Source organism: Acipenser ruthenus, chromosome 1 (genome assembly GCF_902713425.1).
Source record: "Acipenser ruthenus chromosome 1, fAciRut3.2 maternal haplotype, whole genome shotgun sequence".
NCBI lineage: Eukaryota > Metazoa > Chordata > Actinopteri > Acipenseriformes > Acipenseridae > Acipenser > Acipenser ruthenus.
The window spans coordinates 100,293,278-100,313,604 of NC_081189.1; the positions used below are offsets into that span (position 1 = coordinate 100,293,278).

General features: G+C 35.9%; 1 protein-coding gene across 2 annotated transcripts in view; it reads left to right on the forward strand.

Annotated features, from left to right (window-relative positions):
• The window catches only part of dhx15 (DEAH (Asp-Glu-Ala-His) box helicase 15), a 55,383-nt gene that overhangs the window by 28,954 nt on the left and 6,102 nt on the right, over positions 1-20,327 (forward strand). For both annotated transcript variants that reach the window (XM_034034231.3, XM_034034230.3), the window contains exons 6-12: positions 2,354-2,521; positions 14,617-14,703; positions 15,059-15,208; positions 15,819-15,927; positions 16,651-16,842; positions 19,418-19,540; positions 19,974-20,164. In XM_034034231.3, coding sequence (XP_033890122.1) covers positions 2,354-2,521; positions 14,617-14,703; positions 15,059-15,208; positions 15,819-15,927; positions 16,651-16,842; positions 19,418-19,540; positions 19,974-20,164 — 1,020 coding nt within the window. The remainder of the gene's footprint in view (positions 1-2,353; positions 2,522-14,616; positions 14,704-15,058; positions 15,209-15,818; positions 15,928-16,650; positions 16,843-19,417; positions 19,541-19,973; positions 20,165-20,327) is intronic.

Sequence of the window (20,327 nt, forward strand, 5' to 3'; positions counted from 1 at the left end):
AAGAGATTAGTGTTCATATTGATGTTTCTGTGTGTTGTAGGCTGTCTTTCTGCCATATTAAGGTGTGTTGTTTTTCTCTCCAAAACACTTAAATTACATCAGGTTATTATATTGTTCATGTATCCTGCATGTAATAATAGTTCAGAATAAAATGGTAAATTTTGGGCATTTAAATACATCTTGTGAGTTTTCATTTCTAGCTTTAGTTGTTACACCTCATTTCAATTAAGATTGTGGTGAGCAAATTAAGTAAATAAGGTCTGCTAGAGGTTAGCGGTTAGCGCTGCAGGGGCCTGGGTTCGATTCTGGTCTGTGTGGAGTTTGCATGTTCTCCCCATGTTCACATGGGTTTTCTCCAGGTACTTGTGTTTCCTCCCACAGACCAAAGACATGCTGTTCAGGTTGATTGGTCACTCTAAATTGCCCTCTTTGTGTGTGTGGTGCACACTGCCACCCTATGGAGGATTAAGCGGTGATGATAAAGGATGGATGGGGGTCAACTAGCATTTATCAATACAGTGTACTGTAGCTGCACAAAAGACTTAATATATAGAATTAATCACTTTAAATATTCCTAAAAGTTAAACCTTCCATTGACAGCTTTGGTAAATTGATATTTGGAAGCAAATTATTATTATTTTGTTTAATTAAAATAGTATTTGTACGTCCAACACTTAAAACTGTACGTCCGTCACTGAAGAAAACTGTTCCTATTTCAGAAATAATGTATGCAATTTGAAATACTTAATATACAATTCACTACTTTTCAGTCTTACCTAGAAGATCAGCATAGAGTGTATTACCAGAGTCCTCCTAATTCAGAGCGATCTGAATGTTTCTGACCAATGCTGGAAAAATGCACTTCTCTGATTACGTCCGACACCGACTGTTTTTTACCCCCCCCCTAGATAGGATATTTAGTATTTGACAATTTTGGTATGATGGAACAACTATACTAATAGGGGCATCTACCATGCCATAAAAGAAACCAAGCAAGTTATGTCAGTTAAGAAGCTACAGATCTGCAGTGTCCAAAGCGTACGTCCGACACACTGGAATTGCCCATATGCGCATGCGTCAGTGTGGTTGATTGCATTTTTTCCATGTGATTACTTACACTGTTATTAATGTATTTAATGTGAACTTGATATTATAAATGAGATGTAATTTTTAAAACCTCAAAAAACACGTCTCAAAATAATACAACATTCAGCATGACACCTTACTTTTATATGTATATAATACTTTTAGATGTGCCATGCATTTATATGCTGAGAAGATTAAATTACTTAAATGGCTAGCCTGTGCAGTGAAGTATATAAATATTTCGTTTCTGAGGTGGCTGATGATGGCATGGAAAAGTAACACAGTATAACAAGACCTTGTTTTTCTCCATGGATATTGTGAATTAAAGCTAAGTTAATGCTTTTCTTCTGTAAATATCTGTTAATGTCTATATGTGTTTGTTATTTGTTTGTGTTTTTGGAAGACTTTGATATTATCCATATCGAACTACGTGCACGATACCGATAGACAATTTTCATATCGTTGGCCACCCCTAAAGAAAACTATTGTAAAAGTGTATGTGGGGGTGGTGATATGTTGTGATCTATAAAGCTACAATTGTAAACACGTTGTTGCTTTAAGTTCTGTTGAAGTACTGTATTTCCATTTATCATAATCACAATTAAAGTGTGTATTTAAAATATAGCAAATTGCTTTGAAAACTGTCCAGATTGCTTACTTGAGGGCTAAGAATGAAACGTCTGCAAAAAAAAAAAATCACTTTTAATATGGAAATTGCCCAAATAAGAGGGCAGCTGGGTGGTTAAAGGCCCCGCAAGATGGATATTATTTTTTAATCGCTTAGACACACTGGCAAAAATTAGATTTGTTCTGGACACAATTTGAATGCAAGGAAAGAGTATCAAAGTGAATGCCATACTATTGTAAGCTGTAAATTCCTTCCCTTGAAGATTGATAATCTGTCTGACCTTGGAAACCTTATTTAATATTGCCATCTTACTTTTTGTCATAAACAGAATAACTTGAGAAATAATACTTGGTTACAGGCACAGCTATTTTTTAATTATAGATGCAGCATTTGACAACCGAAGAACCCCAGAGAGAATTCATCCAAGCAAATGTCTGCGTTAATTTAATTTCTGAGCAAAATGTGATGGATATTCACATAGAACTTTTCAAACTGCACAAAACTTTACACCATGCATCCATTATGCTGATTGCCATTGTGTTCCTGAAGATGAGATTGTGCATGTAATGTAGCTGTCTTTTATGCAGACCACAGTTTGACTGCCTATTGCTGATATTAATTGTATGAATCATCTTTCAGGAAATTGATGAAGCCTGTAAACGGATAAAAAGAGAAATAGACGACTTGGGACCTGAAGTTGGAGACATTAAAATCATTCCTCTGTATTCCACCCTACCACCTCAGCAGCAGCAAAGGATCTTTGAACCTCCCCCTCCAAAAAAAGGAAGTGGAGCAATAGGCAGAAAGGTATGTACTGTTTCTTCAGTGCAGTGGTTACCACCTTCTCTGCTAGTTCAAAGAAATCAAAGACTCCTCAAAGCTTTGGTGCAGGACTGACTCGCTTTTGTCAGCTTTGTTGACGTATTTATTTACCAAGTTAAAACATGGATACTGCTCACTCACTCAGAAGCCTTCCCTTTTGAAATCCCAGGAAAAGCAATAGGAAAATGGCTAAATTCATAGTCTTTAACTGCTAAATTAGCAGGTTTTACCACCTCCAGAGCAGACCTGGGGTCATTTACAATTACAGCATAATTGTTTGCTGAAATTACAATTACAATGCTATTTTGTTCAAGTACGATTAGTTACAATGGTGCTGCAGTAATTACATTATAATTCCAATTGTACTATACTAGCATAAATAGCTACACATAACATGTTTGTTCTACCAAGCAGTAATCGCAGGTACAAATACAGAAACATACTATAACATTTTCAAATAAATGGGTTCCCTAAAAGTGGTTGAAAATACGAGAGATGTTCGCTCAATGTAAAACACAACATGGAACTGAATGATTTTAAGTTTGGAAAGGTGTGTAATTGAACTGCAATTGCACAGGTGTGCCAATGGTCAACTACAATTACAATTGCATTGTAATTACAGTTCATTACAAATTACACAATTATAAGTAATTGACACCAGGTCTGCTCCTGAGTATTCTTTTTAAATGAGTATACAACCAAGTTGTAAAAAGGAAAGGTTGGTTTAAAACTTGTGTGGTGTTTAATTTTTGTTTTATTACAGTGTAGGCCATAAAGCCAAGGGGTTTAAAAACATGTGCTTTTTGTGTATTTTTATAAGAAAACGATTTCCCCAATTGCAATTAACCACCTGCTTACATTTACAGGAGTAATGTTGAATATAGTATACAAACTAATCAGATGTATTTTTATTGAAACCACACCATGTGTTCCATTTTTTAATTTGCTAGCAATATTCAAATACTTGGAATTAAATGTCCCCCCAGCAGTCTTACTACCAAGAGCAACACAATGATCTCAAATAAAAGTATATGTTTTAAGACTATGTAACAGAACAGTTTCATAATTATTAGATTGTGAAAGCATGGCAAAGCACAGGTAAAGCAGTAAAACACTGTAAATGTGGTATTAAAGCACTATAAATGCATAATGTTAGCATTTAAAATTAGTTTTAAAATTACTGTGCAAAATTACCATAGTAAACCTTTATCAATGCTGCTGTGTTAGATTTTAGAAGTTTAAAAATTGTCAAGTATGATATTCTATCCTGGCTGATGTCTGAAACATCCAAGCAATCAAATTTACATTTAATATAGCACGGGTCAAAGACAGGTCAAAACAGGGGGGTTATGTGACAACGGGACATTACACTAGTCAACACTCAATTTTGGACTAGTTGAAGCCTGGAAATAGCACTTTTTGGTGCAAGTCTAGCCAGAAGGGCGTTGCAGTAATCAAGCCTAGAGGTAATGAAAGCATGGATCAAGGTTTCCGCTGCAGACGCAAACACATTGGCAAGCATGACCGATGTTATTTGATATTTTTCTCGGAGAAGGTAACTGGGGACCAAAATCACCACTAGGGGCAGAAACAGCAGCAGCATCACGAATAGTTAATATGTTTGACACAAAGAAATCCATAAGCTGCTGGCAACGGGCATCGGAAAAGGAACGCAGAGTAGAATTTACAGGGGGTGACAACAATTTACTAATGGTGGGGAAAAAAGGACTCTGGAGTTGCCTTCATTTGCCTTAATTCTCCTTGATATTGGGGAAAATATATAATTCTCAGCCCTTCAGGCCTTTCTGTATTTCTTCAGATGCTTGCACCAGATCTGCTCATGGATCACTAAGTGGGATTTCTTCCAAGCTTTTTCCAATTCGAGTCTGAGATTGCATAGCCCTTAACATCTGTGAAGCCAAGGGAATTATTTGGAACTACAGCTTTACAGGAACCAGGTCATCAATTATTTCAGAAAGAGAGCAATTATAAGCATTTACACACCAGTCTAGATCAGAACTAGACTGCGTTACATTTTGAAAAGCTGTTGAAACAACTGCCGGATCGAATCGCCTCCAAGAGCGGTAGGAGATAGGTAGGGCAGCTGACTCAACAGTAGAAACTGAAATCTTAGAAAGTAAGACCCAAATCAGAGACAGATCAATCAGAAAGTGTCAGACCGCGGGCAAAAATCAAATCTAGAGTATTTCCCTTAGTATGTGTGGGTACAGAAACAAACTGCATGATATCAAAAGATGATAAATTCAGCCACCATGGAAGACGTTGGTAGGGAGGGTAAATTAAAATCACCCATAATGAGTACACGTTCAGTTGAGAGACAAAGAAAGTAAAGCAGAAAACTCATTTAGTCATGTTTAGGAGGTCAATAAACTAATAGTCTTTAAAGAGTAGTGTACAGAATGAAACATTGTAATGTACTCCAAAGAAGTAAAAGTATGTGGCTGGTTCAATCGAGAAATTTTAGACAGGATTTAAAATAACTGCTACACCTCCCCCACGGCGCTGAACATGATGTTTATGAAAAAATACGTAACCAGGTAGATGCTTCTACCAATGGGGATACATTTTCAGTGAGCCAGGTCTCCGGAAGCCCAAGAATATCAGTATGTTTATCAGTGATTATATCATGTACGGAGAGAGCCTTATTTAAAAGGGAGCGTACATTCAAACAAGCAACAGATATATTATGCAAAGATTTGGAAGCGGGTATAACTGAGACAGAATTTGATAATAAAATCAACTCAAATCAAACAAAAATCAGGCATCTTCTGAAATAAATATAAAAGAAAACATAAAAACCGAGAGAGAAGCGGCAACCACAATACTCTCAGTGCCTCACTGGAATAGCCATTTTCTATGTAAGAATAGCAGAATTTTGTGCAATATTGCTTATTATAGAGACCGTTATTGAGAACTTCTAAGTAATATTTCTAATTTTTTTTTACAAATTAAAAAAAATAAGAATAATTCAGAAAACAGAGAATTGTAGTCGATTTGGTTATAAATCAATTTTAAAGAACTTTCTCAAAAAATTGAGGTATACACCACAAATACCTGAACTGACACAGGAAGGGATATACTCGTCACTTCCAAAATTTAAATTATGAAAGGTATCCATGGCTTACCGGTAGCTGTCAATTAACACTAGAACCGCTGGATTTTCAAACTACCTAGAACCGCCACGGGGTTTGCTGTGACCCATACATTTTTAAACTGCTTCGTTATAAAAATGAAAGACATACTATGAGATACAACTGAAAAGGTTTATTCATGAACATCATATCTAACATTTGCATCGCAGAAACACTGTATTTAAATGGACAATTAAACATAAAAGGCTTTATTTTTAAAATGAGCGCATACACAGCACGACTACAAAACAGTTAAAAAATTTAATAAAATACAAATTTCAAAAGAAATGGGTATGTACATATACTTGTGTACATGTGTAAACGGGTATATGTACACACAAAACTATAAAACCGAAATCATTGTTTCTAATACTACATAAAAAGAAAATATAACACTACTTCCGGTATGACGGCTGCATTGTACTGTATGGAGGAGCCTATGCATCTGCCAGTTGACTGCCTGCATCCAGGAGCTGTGTTATATGTAAAAAGAAACGCAGTTCCATTGAACACTATTTTGTAAACTGGTACATACAAACCTGCAAAACCGAAATGTTTTTTTTTTTTTTCTAATAGTAATATAAAAAAAAATATAACATACGTTTCATATTAGGCACATTAGTTATTATCCTACCTGTCATTTCAGTTTGCTGTATGCATCTGAGTGCAGCTTGCCGTATTCCAATCAAAATGACTACTTTCAAGATTAAATATTTCCTTCCGATATATTCCCAGTTGCATTTGTGGAACAAAACGAAGGATTGTTGTCTCCCAGGTACATTGAAAAATAAGCAACTAGGTTTTCACTGAGCTGGCATCTTGACAAATCCACAATCAATGCAATCTCTGTCTCGTAGGCAGTCTACAAACAAAGAAAGGCTTGAAATAAAAAAAAACACGTGTGCTAGGAGGAGGAGGCGTGTCTTGTTTGCTGCATTTACAAAAAAAATTGAATATCTTATAAATATATTTTTTTAAAAAAAACCCCAAAAAAACAAAAAACAAACATGTATTGTAGTGCATGGGTCACATTGAATCAGGTGGTGGTTCTAGGTAGAACTGTTTATAACTTTATCATTTTTGGGATTCTGGCTATCAAACGCCATCTGGATATTTAATTCATATATTTAGGAAAGTCAAAAACGGACATACACATGATTTACAACGGAAGAGTAATTAACATTTTAAATCCAAAATGGGCCAAATTGACCCACATGGCAGTTCTAGTGTTGGGAAAAAAAAAAAAGTATACTACTGGAACTGTATTTTGTTCAGTACAGAAAAGGCGATCTGGAACAGCGCTGGCTACCAATCTAGGATGTCTAGCGAAGTCAGAACAAAAACATGAGAATTTCCAAAGTCACTTGCGAACCACTGTTACACTCAAAACTTTTGGACAAACCTAGATGTGATGTTCAACTGGATGAGCAGAAGCACAGGGATACAATAAATCACAATGAGCAAGTAAGAAAAAATCGTGAGGTTCTTAAACGCTTGATTGATTCTGTTTACATTGGCAAGCAAGAACTGGCATTCAGAGATGAAGGCACCAATTCCTCAAATAGAGGTAATTGTGTGGAATTACTTTCTCTGATTTCTGACTACAACAGCATGTTAAGCAGTCACTTGTCACAGTATTCTCAGGTACCTCTAACAAGATTCAGAATGGTTTAATCTCTTCGGTGCCTCAGGTTCTGCTAGACGCAGAAGTACAGGAAGCCAAGTACGTAGCTGTAATGGTAGATTAAATAACCAGTGTTGGAAACGCAGTTCAGCTGTCTTGTGTTTTCAGGTATGTGACTGACAGGGTCCCAAAAGAATGGTTGTTCTGTGAAAATGTATTCCGTTTACCAAAATAAAAAAATAATAATGATGCCTTTTTAAAAAGACCAAATTTCCAGGGTTGTGTTACAACCTGAAATCTTGATGCATTTAAATGGGATTTTTTTTCCCTTTTGATTTACACAACCTACTCAACACTTTTATTGTGTGAAAAAATGGGGGGATGAAAAAACCAATCAATTAAAAATAAAAACCTGAAAAGTCTTCATTAGATAAGTATTCACCCCTTTGCTATGACACTCCTAAATAAGCTCAGGTGCAACCAATTGCCTTCAGAATTCACACAATAAGTTAAATGGAGTCCTGTGTGCAATAAAAGTGGTTCACGTGATTTCAGATTAAATACACCTGTCTCTGTAAGGTCCCACAGTTGGGTAGTGCATTCAAAGCAAAGATACTACCATAAAGACCAAGGAGCTTTCAAAACTCCAGGATAAAGTTGTGGAAAGGCACAGATCAGGGGAGGGGTATAAAAAGATTTCAAAGGCATTGAATATCCCTTGGAGCACAGTCAAGTCGATCATTAAGAAGTGGAAGGTATACGGCACCACCCAGAATCTGATTACAGCAGGCCGTCCTCCCAAATTAGTAAGAAGGGCATTGGTCAGAGAAGCCAGCAAGAGGCCAATGACAACTCTGAAAGACCTACAGCGTTCCATGGCTGAGATGGAAGAAACTGTACATGTGTCAACAATGGCTCAGGTACTTCACAAATCTGGCCTGTATGGAAGAGTGACAAGAAGGAAGCCATTTCTGAAAAAAGCCCATGTAAAATCCCGCTTGGAATTTGCAAAAAGGCATGTGGGAGACTCTGAAAAGATGTGGCAAAAGATTCTGTGGTCCGATGAAACAAAAATTGAACTATTTGGCCTAAATGCAAAGTGTTCTGTCTGGTGCAAACCCAACACAGCACATCACCCAGGTAATACCATCCCTACTATGAAGCATGGTGGTGGCAGCATCATGCTATGGGGATGCTTTTCATCGGCAGGGAATGGGAAGCTTGTCAGGGTAGAGGGCAAAATGGATGGAGCTAAATACAGGCAAATCCTTGAGGAAAACCTGCTTCAGTCTGCAAAAGACCTAAGATTTGGCCGGAGATTCACCTTTCAGCAGGACAATGACCCCAAGCACACAGCCAAAGCAACACTGGAGTGGCTTAAAAACAAGAAAGTGAATGTCCTAGAGTGGCCTAGTCAAAGCCTGGACTTGAATCTGATTGAGAATCTGTGGCAAGACTTGAAGATTGCTGTCCACCAACAATCCCCATCCAACTTGACAGAGCTTGAACGCTCCAGATGTGCAAACCTGGTAGTGACTTACCCCAAAAGACTCACAGCTGTAATTGCTGCCAAAGGTGGTTCTACCAAGTAAGACATTTCAGTTTTTTTTTATTTTTCATTAACTGTTTCACAATAATTATCTTGCCTCAAAGTGTTGAGTAGGTTGTGTAAATCAAAGGAATAAAAATCCCATTTAAATGGTTGTAACACAACAAACTGTGAAAACATCCAAGGGGGATGAATACTTACTATAGGCACTCTGTGTGTGTGTGTGTATAATATATGTATATTTTTTTTAGTATTACTATGCAGGACAGCCGCTATAAGATTGTTATCTTCATTAAAAATGTGCACGGATTAATCTACCAATTTTTAATCAACTAATGCCCATGAATTAACCGATCAATGAATTGAGTGACTGCCCTACTTTTTATATATATATATATATATATATATATATATATATATATATATATATATATATATATATATATATATATATATATATATATATATTTTTTTTTTTTTTTAACCCCTAATAGTCGAATGACCCATGTTGGTGGGAATAATTCTGTAACTTACTGGTACATCTGTATAGTGTGTAATATTAAACAGATCAATTTTGGATTCTTCAATATTTTGCAAATATATTCCACTTGTGATCTTGTTGACTAACACAGGCTGCCATTGCGGGAGGGCAAGGAAAGTGTCTGTTGCTAGGAGATGGAATAGGTGGACTCAAAATGCTAACTTGACTTTTTATACTTAATGAATTCTTATTCATTAAATACATAAACATTAAAACCCACGTATCAATTTGTGTTTGAGACTTCATCACAGTGTTTTTGTGAATTATCCTTAGGCAGGGTTTTCAATTAGTTTTGAAGTATGTGGCACTTACAAGGTAGTAGGGGGCACCAATGCCACCCTCCCACTGGGAACATTTTTGGGGGGGGGGGGGATAAAAATGGTGCATTCTGGCACATTTTTTGCATGGTTTAATCATGTGCTAAACCAGTAGTGGTCTGCGTGTAGTGTCTGACCAAAGTACTCCATTAGTGCAATAAAGGAGCACTGCTCACAGCAAGGCAAGATCAACAAGAAGAAAAATGTACTTTAGGATCAAGGCCCCTGCAGTACAAGACTGGCTGGAAAAAGAACTGGCATTTGCTACGGAAATCAATGAAATATCTGATGCAAAATATTCTCCATCACTCAACTTAAATATACCCCTACTGTTTTAAATCACTCAAGTTATACAGAGTAGTGTGCACAACTATGGGACCACCCCACTAAAAATGACCTTTGAAAACTATAAAGTGGAATGTAAGCAAAGTCTGCATTCTAAAGAAGCTGCGTACACAGATAGCTGAACTATAAAAGAATGCAGTAAACCTCCATATATAATCAACAATAGTTTAAATATTGTCTTTCAGATTATCTTTATATTGAATTTAGTATATTTTGATACTGACACCATTCACAACTAAGTTAGTATTCCTCGATTTAATTGCTTATTATTACTCTTGTTGCATACTGCAATGGGTAACTTGACGACATATTTATTTAGCTGCTGACTTTATCCAAGGCAACCCATCTCTCTTTAATTATTGATTAGTATGTATTTATTTTGCTCCAGTCTCAAATAACTCAAGATACATAGATGATAATATTTGTGATGTTGGAGTTATACAACACACTGGGAATAAGGCTTAGGCTATTTGAATATGAACAGAATAAGAAAAAGATAGAAGATTTATACTGCAGAGAGCAAGTAACTGCTTCTGAACAAAATAAATCTATACTGTACTGATAACAGTAAACAACAAAATAGTGAAAGAGAAAACTGGTTATAATACTGTAAATGTTTGATTTGCATCAGATAAAAATTGAGAACCCTGTCCCGACCTTGCACAAAAGACTCCTGTACCGATTGGTGTCAAAGGTATCTTGTCTTTCGTAATATTAAATCAAAAGTAATATTTATAACAATTTGTGAATTTAACGAAGACGACAATAGACTTCAAAAATACTATTCAGTTTCTCCATCTTTTTTTGTGGACCCGGCTTAACAAACCTACTGATGTAGCAATGTTAGACACCAATGGAATACGCAGAGTTAAGCAGATTCCCGCATCGAGCCAGTAGTGCAAAGACGCAAATAAAAAATAAACTTTGGTGATTGTCGTAAAATAAGATTACTGTATTAATGAGAAGTACAGACATTTAACATAAACCGCTGTTTCTGTCAAGATTAAGTATACTTAAAGTAAAAATAATGCACTTATGGGGTTTTTTGTGTGTGTGTAACGTACCAAATATTAAACATTAACCTTAATAAAATAGATTTTCATAATGGATAAACTTGAACAAATGTTACAGTGCCTATTGGTACCAAGTATTGGAGTCTGACCCAGATTTATTTTAAAAGTTTGTCACAGTGCGTCTCCAAACTCTACCTCCTCCTCCTCTCCCATTCATCTTCTGTTGTCAGCTGACAAGGGCTCAGTTGATATCCCAGCATGCCTTTTTTTTTTTTTTTTAAAGGGATACAGCCTGTATACATGATACCCAATATTTCAAGTCATAACAAAAGGAATGCCGGTACTGTGTGGGGTGTTGTGTTTTTTTTTTTTTTTTTTTTAACAACACCCGAAAATAATTGTAATATTTTTAAATAAAAGTAGCCAGCGCAAATACAGTGGATCGTGCCGGTCGTCAGCTTATTTTGAAAACCCTGCTTGGGTTTAGGCAGTATATCACAATAGCAATCAGACTTATTACATATTTTAATACTGTGAAATCCAGCCTTGCTTCAATTTGGGTGATACTTTAATTTGAAATGATGACTGCAAGAAAATGAACTCTGCTCATTATTGCTTAAGAAGCTTGATTTGATATTTGTTAAACAGTCAATCTGGTACATTTACATTGAATTAGTAAACAGTGTGACATTAATTATGTACTGAAAAGATGTCTAAAAAATGACAACTGTATCCAATGAATTTGAGTAAAATGAAAACTGCAAGTATTCTGCTCTAAATTTAGAATTTTTCATACCATTTGCCTAAATTCTTAGCTATATATATATATATATATATATATATATATATATATATATATATATATAAAAATACAATGTTATTGTATTTCTTGCTCTTATTGTATTACTTGTATTGTAACACTTGAAATGTATTTGCTTACGATTGTAAGTCGCCCTGGATAAGGGCGTCTGCTAAGAAATAACTTCTATATATATAAAATTTTATAATTTTCATTAACTTTGCGAAATTCAATTGACTTATAGCTGGTGGAAGTGCCAAACCTTAGAAGTGATATATCAGGTTAATGGGTCTGAGCAAATTTCATGGCAAGGTCAACCCATGGTGCTTTAACCTACAGGAATAATATAGCCAGATTTAAGTGCATACAACTGATAAGTTATTAAAGTTTATGAATTGATTAGGTCACTACGTAGATGCCAATGCCCTAGACTGTCGTATACCACTAGTTTTAAATGAGTTTTATATGAAGCAGAATAAAAAATATTCTGAAGGTCAGATGACGCTTAAGATGTGTGTGTGCTTTGGGCTGACCCTGGCTCAAATGCGCAGTAGAATGTATTCAGAAGGAAATAATGTCAAGTGTAGCATGTTTATATTAATACGTTTTCTAAACATTATTAAACTACCAAGACTTAGAAAGGCTAATGATATTTTTATAGTTTCTTTAGTAGTGTCGTTTTTATTTTTTTAGTTTTTCTTGCTGCAGTTGGCCCATAGTCGGTTCATGTCTTCAGAACCAGATTACAGTATTTTTTATTTTTTTTGTAGCCTTGTGGAACTCTTCAGAGTGCAAAGGTTTACCACTTTTTATGGTATAGAATCTACTGCCTGTCTGACTTGCATGAAACAACAGCAGATTTCACTCCCCCCCCCCCCCCCCCCCCCCTTGCCCTCCCATTTGCTCTACATGCTGACAGAAAAACCCATAGGGTGAAGTGACTCATTTGATTCCTGTGCTAAGATCCAGCTGTCATTTCATGGAGAGATTTGCTACAGGGGATAATTGTAATTATCCCCTGTTTACACGGTCTCTACAATGTGAGCTATATATATATATATATATATATATATATGTGTGTGTGTGTTTACTATGCAAATCAACGTTCATAATGAATGTAATTTGAGTGTATTTATCAGGGATGGAAATAAGACTCCCATTGCATCGTGATTTGATCTATTCCTGAGTTTGCTATGAGTTTAATAAGACATGCATGAGCTTGTTACCTACACACTGTGGCTAATCAAGCTCTTATTAAAACCTGGAATGGGTGAAACTGCTATGCAATAGGAGTCATTTCCGTCCCTGATTTACACATTCCAGTAAGAGTAGCATGTATGGATTTGTAATTCCATCACCATATCGACTGACCTGGGAACTCTAATGACGCCAACTTTCTCCACTCACCTAAGATGGTCACCACTTTGGTGCCAGGTGTTTTTTACCCCCCATATGATAAAGACCTTGCGCTTCAAGATATGGCATCATACTATGTGTCGTACACATTTGATTCACACTGTAAAGTAGTACAAGAAAAAAATAACCCTTTTCATGCCAGTTATTTTATAAAGCTGCAGCTGCCATGTTATCTCAGAAACCAGGTGCTGGTAACTTCACATTTGCAGTGTTATATATAAACCCTGCATTGACTTGTTACCTAATATGGCTGCCTTATTGGGGTCATTTGACAAGTTCCTTCTATGCAGACAGGACACTTTGGGTCACCTTACTGTTAACATGAATTGGCATTAGTATCAGACTGCAGATATACAGTTTTGTGATGTCTCTGTACATCCATCTATGTCAAACTTACCTTTTTACATGTATCTTGAACAAGAATACAGTGTGAATCATGAATTAATATAGTTTACTAGGATACTAGCATTTGCTTACCTCTGGGTCTTAAATACCACTTATCGAATTTCCATTAAACTATTCATTGCCATTTCTTCTATACCATTCAGTACATACAGTTGTGTCATGGCCATCATCTTTTTTGTGATATTACAACCGTGGTGGGAGATGTATTTTACTTGTTTGAATCTCTGTTGCAGTCTTGCCAAGTAATATTAACCCTTTCACTGCCACAGTCTTTTGACCTTTGGTCAGATCAATTATATGCATTGATAGGTGGTCTTTTATAGGTGGTACTCTGCTGTATTCTATAATTCTTCTCAAAGCTCAATTACAAGTGGTTTCCTGTAGAAATTATCCACATTGCTTCAATATCTGGATCGTTTAACATAACCACTTGGGGATTTTCAGCAACAGAAATGTTTGAAAATTGAGGCTTTCTAGTTTGTTAAAGGTTTGTGCTTTTCTGTTAAATCTTTTACTGAGTTCTCTTGTTCCTTAATTTGATCTTTTGCAAATTGGATTATTTCACAATCAGACTATAAATTACAGTGCAAAGACAATCCACTTTTTGAGTACCCTCAATATTTCATGCATAAATCAGGTCTGAAATAACAAGGTAGCATTGTACAATACTAACTTCAAAGCAAGCCCTCTCTTTGCATCTACATTTCAGGATAGTCACTGTAGGAAAATAATTGTACTGCCAGACCGAGGAATATTTTTCTAGGAACAAACATGAACTGTTATTTATAGTAGTCGGTTTTTTATATTTCATACTCAAATGAAATGCATGCGGAGATCTGTTATGCGGAACCAATTATACAGCAATTGGTTCTGCATAATTGATTCTGTTTTTTTGATGCACATCTTTTGGTTTTTACAGGTTGTTGTTTCAACAAATATTGCTGAAACATCCCTGACTATTGATGGTGTAGTGTTTGTAATTGACCCTGGATTTGCTAAACAAAAGGTAAGAACCTTTCTCCTTTTAATACTTGCTTTTGTGTGTGCCCTTTGGGGAGGAAGTTAAATAAACACTGACACATTTTCAGTCCTTTACATGACTGACTGCTTATCAATAGCAAGCATTACACAATCATGCCATGTTTGCCAACAAAGCATTATATGCAGATTGATATCTACAGGGGATTTTTCTGATTTATCTACGCCCCCCCCCCCAATATGGTCTATGTACAAATACATAAATAAACAAATATAGTAGTACCTCTTAATTTAACACCATAAGCAGGTGACCAAACTTGACTATGCTGCACCATTCTTTGTATTGTATTGTCTTGTCTCATGCATACAATGGTATGCTTCAGGTGTACAATCCTCGAATCAGAGTGGAGTCCTTGCTGGTGACTGCTATAAGCAAGGCTTCTGCTCAGCAGAGAGCAGGTCGTGCTGGCAGAACCCGGCCGGGGAAATGTTTCCGGCTGTATACAGAAAAGGCCTACAAAACTGAAATGCAGGTAAATGGGTTTTAAAATTATTGCTAAATCTAGAGGGTTTTATGCTTCATTTATATTGTGTGTTTTACTTGCATCAAAATGGGATTAATGGTTTCAGCCAGTCATTTGATAAAATATTTTTGCTGAAGCACTAAAATGATACATTTCTGTAATTCACTTTCATCAAGTTTTTATATGGCTAGGTTTTATGTGTTCTCACAAATTGACTCCTATAAATGCATCAACACCCAAAACTTTACTTAATAATTGTACTACTTGCTGACTTGTTTTGATATTTTGCTAATTTCAGTTTGTTTAATCTTCTTAGAGGATATAGTAGGCAACGTCATCAGAACATTGCACAAAGGTCTGATCTTAAATAACTTTCACATTAGAGACTTCCAGGTTAATTTAAGCAAGTAATTCTGACAAGCAGTAAATGGTCATTTGGGGGAAACAGATTGAATAAAATGTTTTGATTTATTTTAATACTTCAAAGTAAAATACTGTGCAAATGCTCCCAGCTTCTGTATAAAGACTTGTTTCAAACATGTAATTTCATGCATGAAATGCAAATAAGTAAATATTGGCACATTTTAACTTTTTTTTTTTTTCTTTTTTCTGTCAACAGGACAACACATACCCTGAGATTTTGAGGTCCAATTTGGGCTCTGTTGTGTTGCAACTAAAGAAACTTGGTATAGATGACTTGGTGCATTTTGATTTCATGGACCCGCCAGGTAATGTGTTTTGCTTTTGTGTGTAGTACCCTCCTTTTTTAAGTAGTTTAGCATTGCAATTATTGAAATATCATGCCTTTTCTTTAGTTTGTAAGTTTTATAGATGACTCATTTTATATGTAAGGGTTTATCCAAAATGAGCCATCAATTACAGCAAGTTTATACAGTGTACTCTTTTTTTCAAGACCACCAGCCCCTACAGCAGGGGTCAGCAATTGTCGGCCCGCGGGCCAAATCCGGCCCACGGACAGGTACTGTGTGGCCTGCGAGGCCTCCTTGGCTGGGCTGTATCAAGGGCTGAGTGAGAGCGGAACTTTATTGTAATATTGCCGCAAGGGGCTGTCATGGGGTAAATCCCATATGATTTTCATATATAGTAGCAGCGGGGCAAACACAACAAGCTGTACACATAATGCTTCCTGTGTTAAGTTCAGTTTTGTTGTCATGTACAAGTCCCAAGTATCCGATTGACAGCTGTTAATTTACATTTAACAATTGGATTCTAGTTTTACAAAGTCAAAGGTCAGTAATTGCATCCAGGAAAATCATTTTGCCAACCCCTGTAAACTGATTCATTTGGTGAAACAAATCTCTGTAATTGAATTAGCAGTGTATACTTGTGTTGAACCATTGAATGAAAAATTTGAAACTAGTCAGTTTTGTATTGCATAGCAGTTTTGCATACCAAAGGGATCTTGACTAATGATGTGTTGCCTTTTTCAGCTCCTGAAACTCTGATGAGAGCCCTGGAACTATTGAATTATCTTGCTGCCCTGAATGATGATGGTGATCTGACTGAGTTGGGATCCATGATGGCAGAGTTTCCATTGGATCCACAGCTAGCCAAGATGGTTATCGCCAGCTGTGAATTTAATTGTTCCAATGAGATCCTCTCAATTACAGCAATGTTGTCAGGTAATCACGGGGAAAATAAGCAACTAAACCAAATTATGCACAGCATAGTGGAGATTGTTTCTCTGTTTTTTAAAAATAATTAATTTTTGCGATTTAAATGTTAAGGCTATATTTTTATTTTTCAAGGTTGAAAAAAAATCAGTTTGTGGAGGTGCAAAAGCCTTATCTAACACTACAGCTTCTGCTTGAGATTTAGAAGTGTGGTGAAAAGAACTGGTGATGTTTATTTGTCACTGAAAAAAGGCACATCTTCACTAAATTAATGAGTTTATAGTCTGCACAGCTAGAATTTGCTGCTGCAGTAATTTAACTTTAGTCTGTCAAAACGGAATACTGCTCATTGAGATGAAAACAGATGTCTTTCAAGAAAAACAAGAATTTACTAGCTGCTTCTATGCTGGGTGCGTTTATAATCAGCACATTGGAGAGCTGGCTTCTGCTAAGTTCATTACCAAGACAGCAGTATACTATGAGTACATATTGCCAAACAGCTAAATGTTGAGCTCAATAAACATACAGCCCAAAATAGAAAATAATGCTTGAATAGGGTTGTATTGTATTTAAACGTTCAGTTCTGCGTTTTATAATTTGGCCAAATCTGTGTTTGTTGAGATCAACGTCCTTGGCATACTATTCGGTATTGAACCAGTACACTTGGATATTAAAATTGCTAAGCGGGGTACATATTAAACTTGAGGGTACTTCACAGAACTAAATTGTTACCGTGCAGAAGTTTCCTTTTTCAATTTCCTTTTCAGAATAGTGTTCAGGCTCAGAGCAGCTGGGCAGGGCAGAAATGTATCCTTCCATTTCATTTTTAATTTGTCAGATAAACATCTAAGAATGTTGCACAATTGTTAAGTGTAATTCTAACCATGGATTTGTTTCTGTAACCTAGTATTACTTGCAGTAATTACGTATAGTATGTTAAAACATTTATAATGTATTTAATAGAATTGTTTTTAAACTTTACAACATAATGGTGTAACAGTTTTTTTTTTTGTTTTACTATTTTTTAAGAATGCATGTCTGTTGAACTGTCCAATTGGATATTTTTAAAGTACAAATCTGTTTTAATGCATTCATTTCTGAATGGGTTGTTATTAGGGGTGCACCGATAAAGATTTTCTTGGCCGATACCGATAGCCGATGGTTATCTGCCTATATCAACCGATACCGATAATAGATAGTGCATTGTAAACTACTAGAACAAGACATAGGGCCCATATTTAAACTGTTTTGTAATTTTATAAATGTTAAATGAACAGGTATTGTTTACTTGTTGCATTTACTTCAGAAAATGAATAACGTAGTATTATGTTGTGTGCTGAACAGCAATTTATACATTTGTTTTACAAAATAGTCCCGCAAATATTTTGCATTTGTACTAGTAAAAACGGTTCTGTAGAAAAATATATAATGTGACATTAACTTTTATAGCCACTTGCTGTCAAACATTGCGTATTATAATTTCTACTTGTACTGTACAGTAGAAAATGCAACAAATGTTAAGCATACACTGCTTTAAATGCAGAACAACTTAAATTGTTCATTTAATCAAAAAAGTAAAAAATACTCTGTTTACAGTCAAACTTGAATTTGTTACTTAACAAAAGACGGCACAGTCATCAATTTGTGCTTCAGAATGCGTCAGAATACACCTACAGATTAAGCAAGATAAACAAATTACAAAAGGCCATTTTGAAGTACATTATGTAGTAATAATAATAATAATGTAATGACCTGGTTGTCTATGCTAAGTAAGAGGACTTGTTTTGCTTTTCAAATGCGAAGAGAGTGTTGAGCTGCACAGGGCAGGCGAACACTTCTGAGTCTTAAATATTCAAAGAGCTTTTTTTTTTTTAAGAAAACATCAGAATAATATTCTACTCACAGTTCATCACTGGATTTAATGTAGCATCAAGTCTGTTCTGCTGCACACAACTCAGCTATCCTATTGTTGTCTTCAGATATTAAAAACAAATAAGAAAATAAATCCAAACACTGTTCTTTTGAGACATATTTACTGCAGGCTGATAGAACGTTACACAGCATTGCAAGGAAAATCTCAATGTTCTTGTCATTAGTATAGTATGGTGACTGAGCAAACATTAAATTCTGTGCTGAAAGAAATTTGAAGCATGAATATCAGTGTCCATTATCTGCTAAAATAACAAAAACTGCCAATCACTGATTTTTTTTTTTTTTTTTTTTTTTTCCTTATGTCAGTGACATGCTGATAGGCTACCGATTTTATCAATGCACCCCTAGTTTGTTATACGTAGGGTATCAGCTGGAAGTTTGAAATTTGTCCCAAGGGAATAGACTAGTCGTAGAAATATGTGTTGGGTATTCTGTAGTTTTTTAAACACTCTTGTCTTACAGATGTGGTTAGGTGTTGAAACCAAGGTAGTTGACAGTTCAACATGCAGTTGGAGACCATGAGAAAGCCCCATCCTGCCCTGCCCTGCCCTATGCTCTGTGAACTGATCTAGCTAGGCCTTGTTCCTCAGTCTGTGAATGTGTGACTCATCCATATGGGCGTATGTGTTGGGCCCATACCAACCTTGTTTAGTCCCACAGTGTTTTGTTCGTCCGACGGAGGCAAAGAAAGCTGCTGATGAGTCCAAGATGAGGTTTGCACACATAGATGGAGATCACTTGACGCTACTAAATGTCTACCACGCTTTCAAACAGAGTAAGTGAGATTTACTAGAGAAGTAGTAACCCGACCTGGGGTCAATTTATAATTCTAATTCTAATCACAGCAGAATTGTTTGCTGAAATTGCAATTACAATAACAATGCTATTTTGTTCAATCAAGTGTTGCAATTATGCCGCTGTTCACACATTAACATGTTTACTCTGTTCTACCAAGCAGTAATCAGATACAAATACAAATGGGGTCACTAAAAGTGGTTGAAAATATGTGAAGAATGTTTGCGCACTATAAAACACAACAGCACAGCATATCAACAGGACTCTCAGTACTGCATCTCCAGCCCTGCCCCACCCCTTGTTAACTGTATTTTTCACATACCTCTTCATAGTCTTGCATACTGATGCTGGAGTTATGTAGAATTTTGTACAATTTTTTTTATTTTGTTGTTTTTCCACTTTCTCTCTTCTAGACCATGAGTCAGTTCAATGGTGCTATGATAATTTCGTTAACTACAGATCACTGATGTCTGCTGACAATGTACGTCAGCAGCTCTCCAGAATAATGGACAGATTCAATCTGCCTCGTAGAAGCACAGAGTTCACCAGTCGAGATTACTATATCAACATACGAAGGGCCTTGGTCACTGGCTTCTTCATGCAGGTAAGTGATCTGTAGGCATATAATTCCATGCATCTGACTACATTTTGTTTGCTTTTTACTTGCCATGTATTTACAAAGTGAGACCCAAGGATAAAAAATTGACAACGTAAGGTATTGGTGTGATTTTTTTTTTGGAGGACATATTAATCTCAGCTCAAAGTTA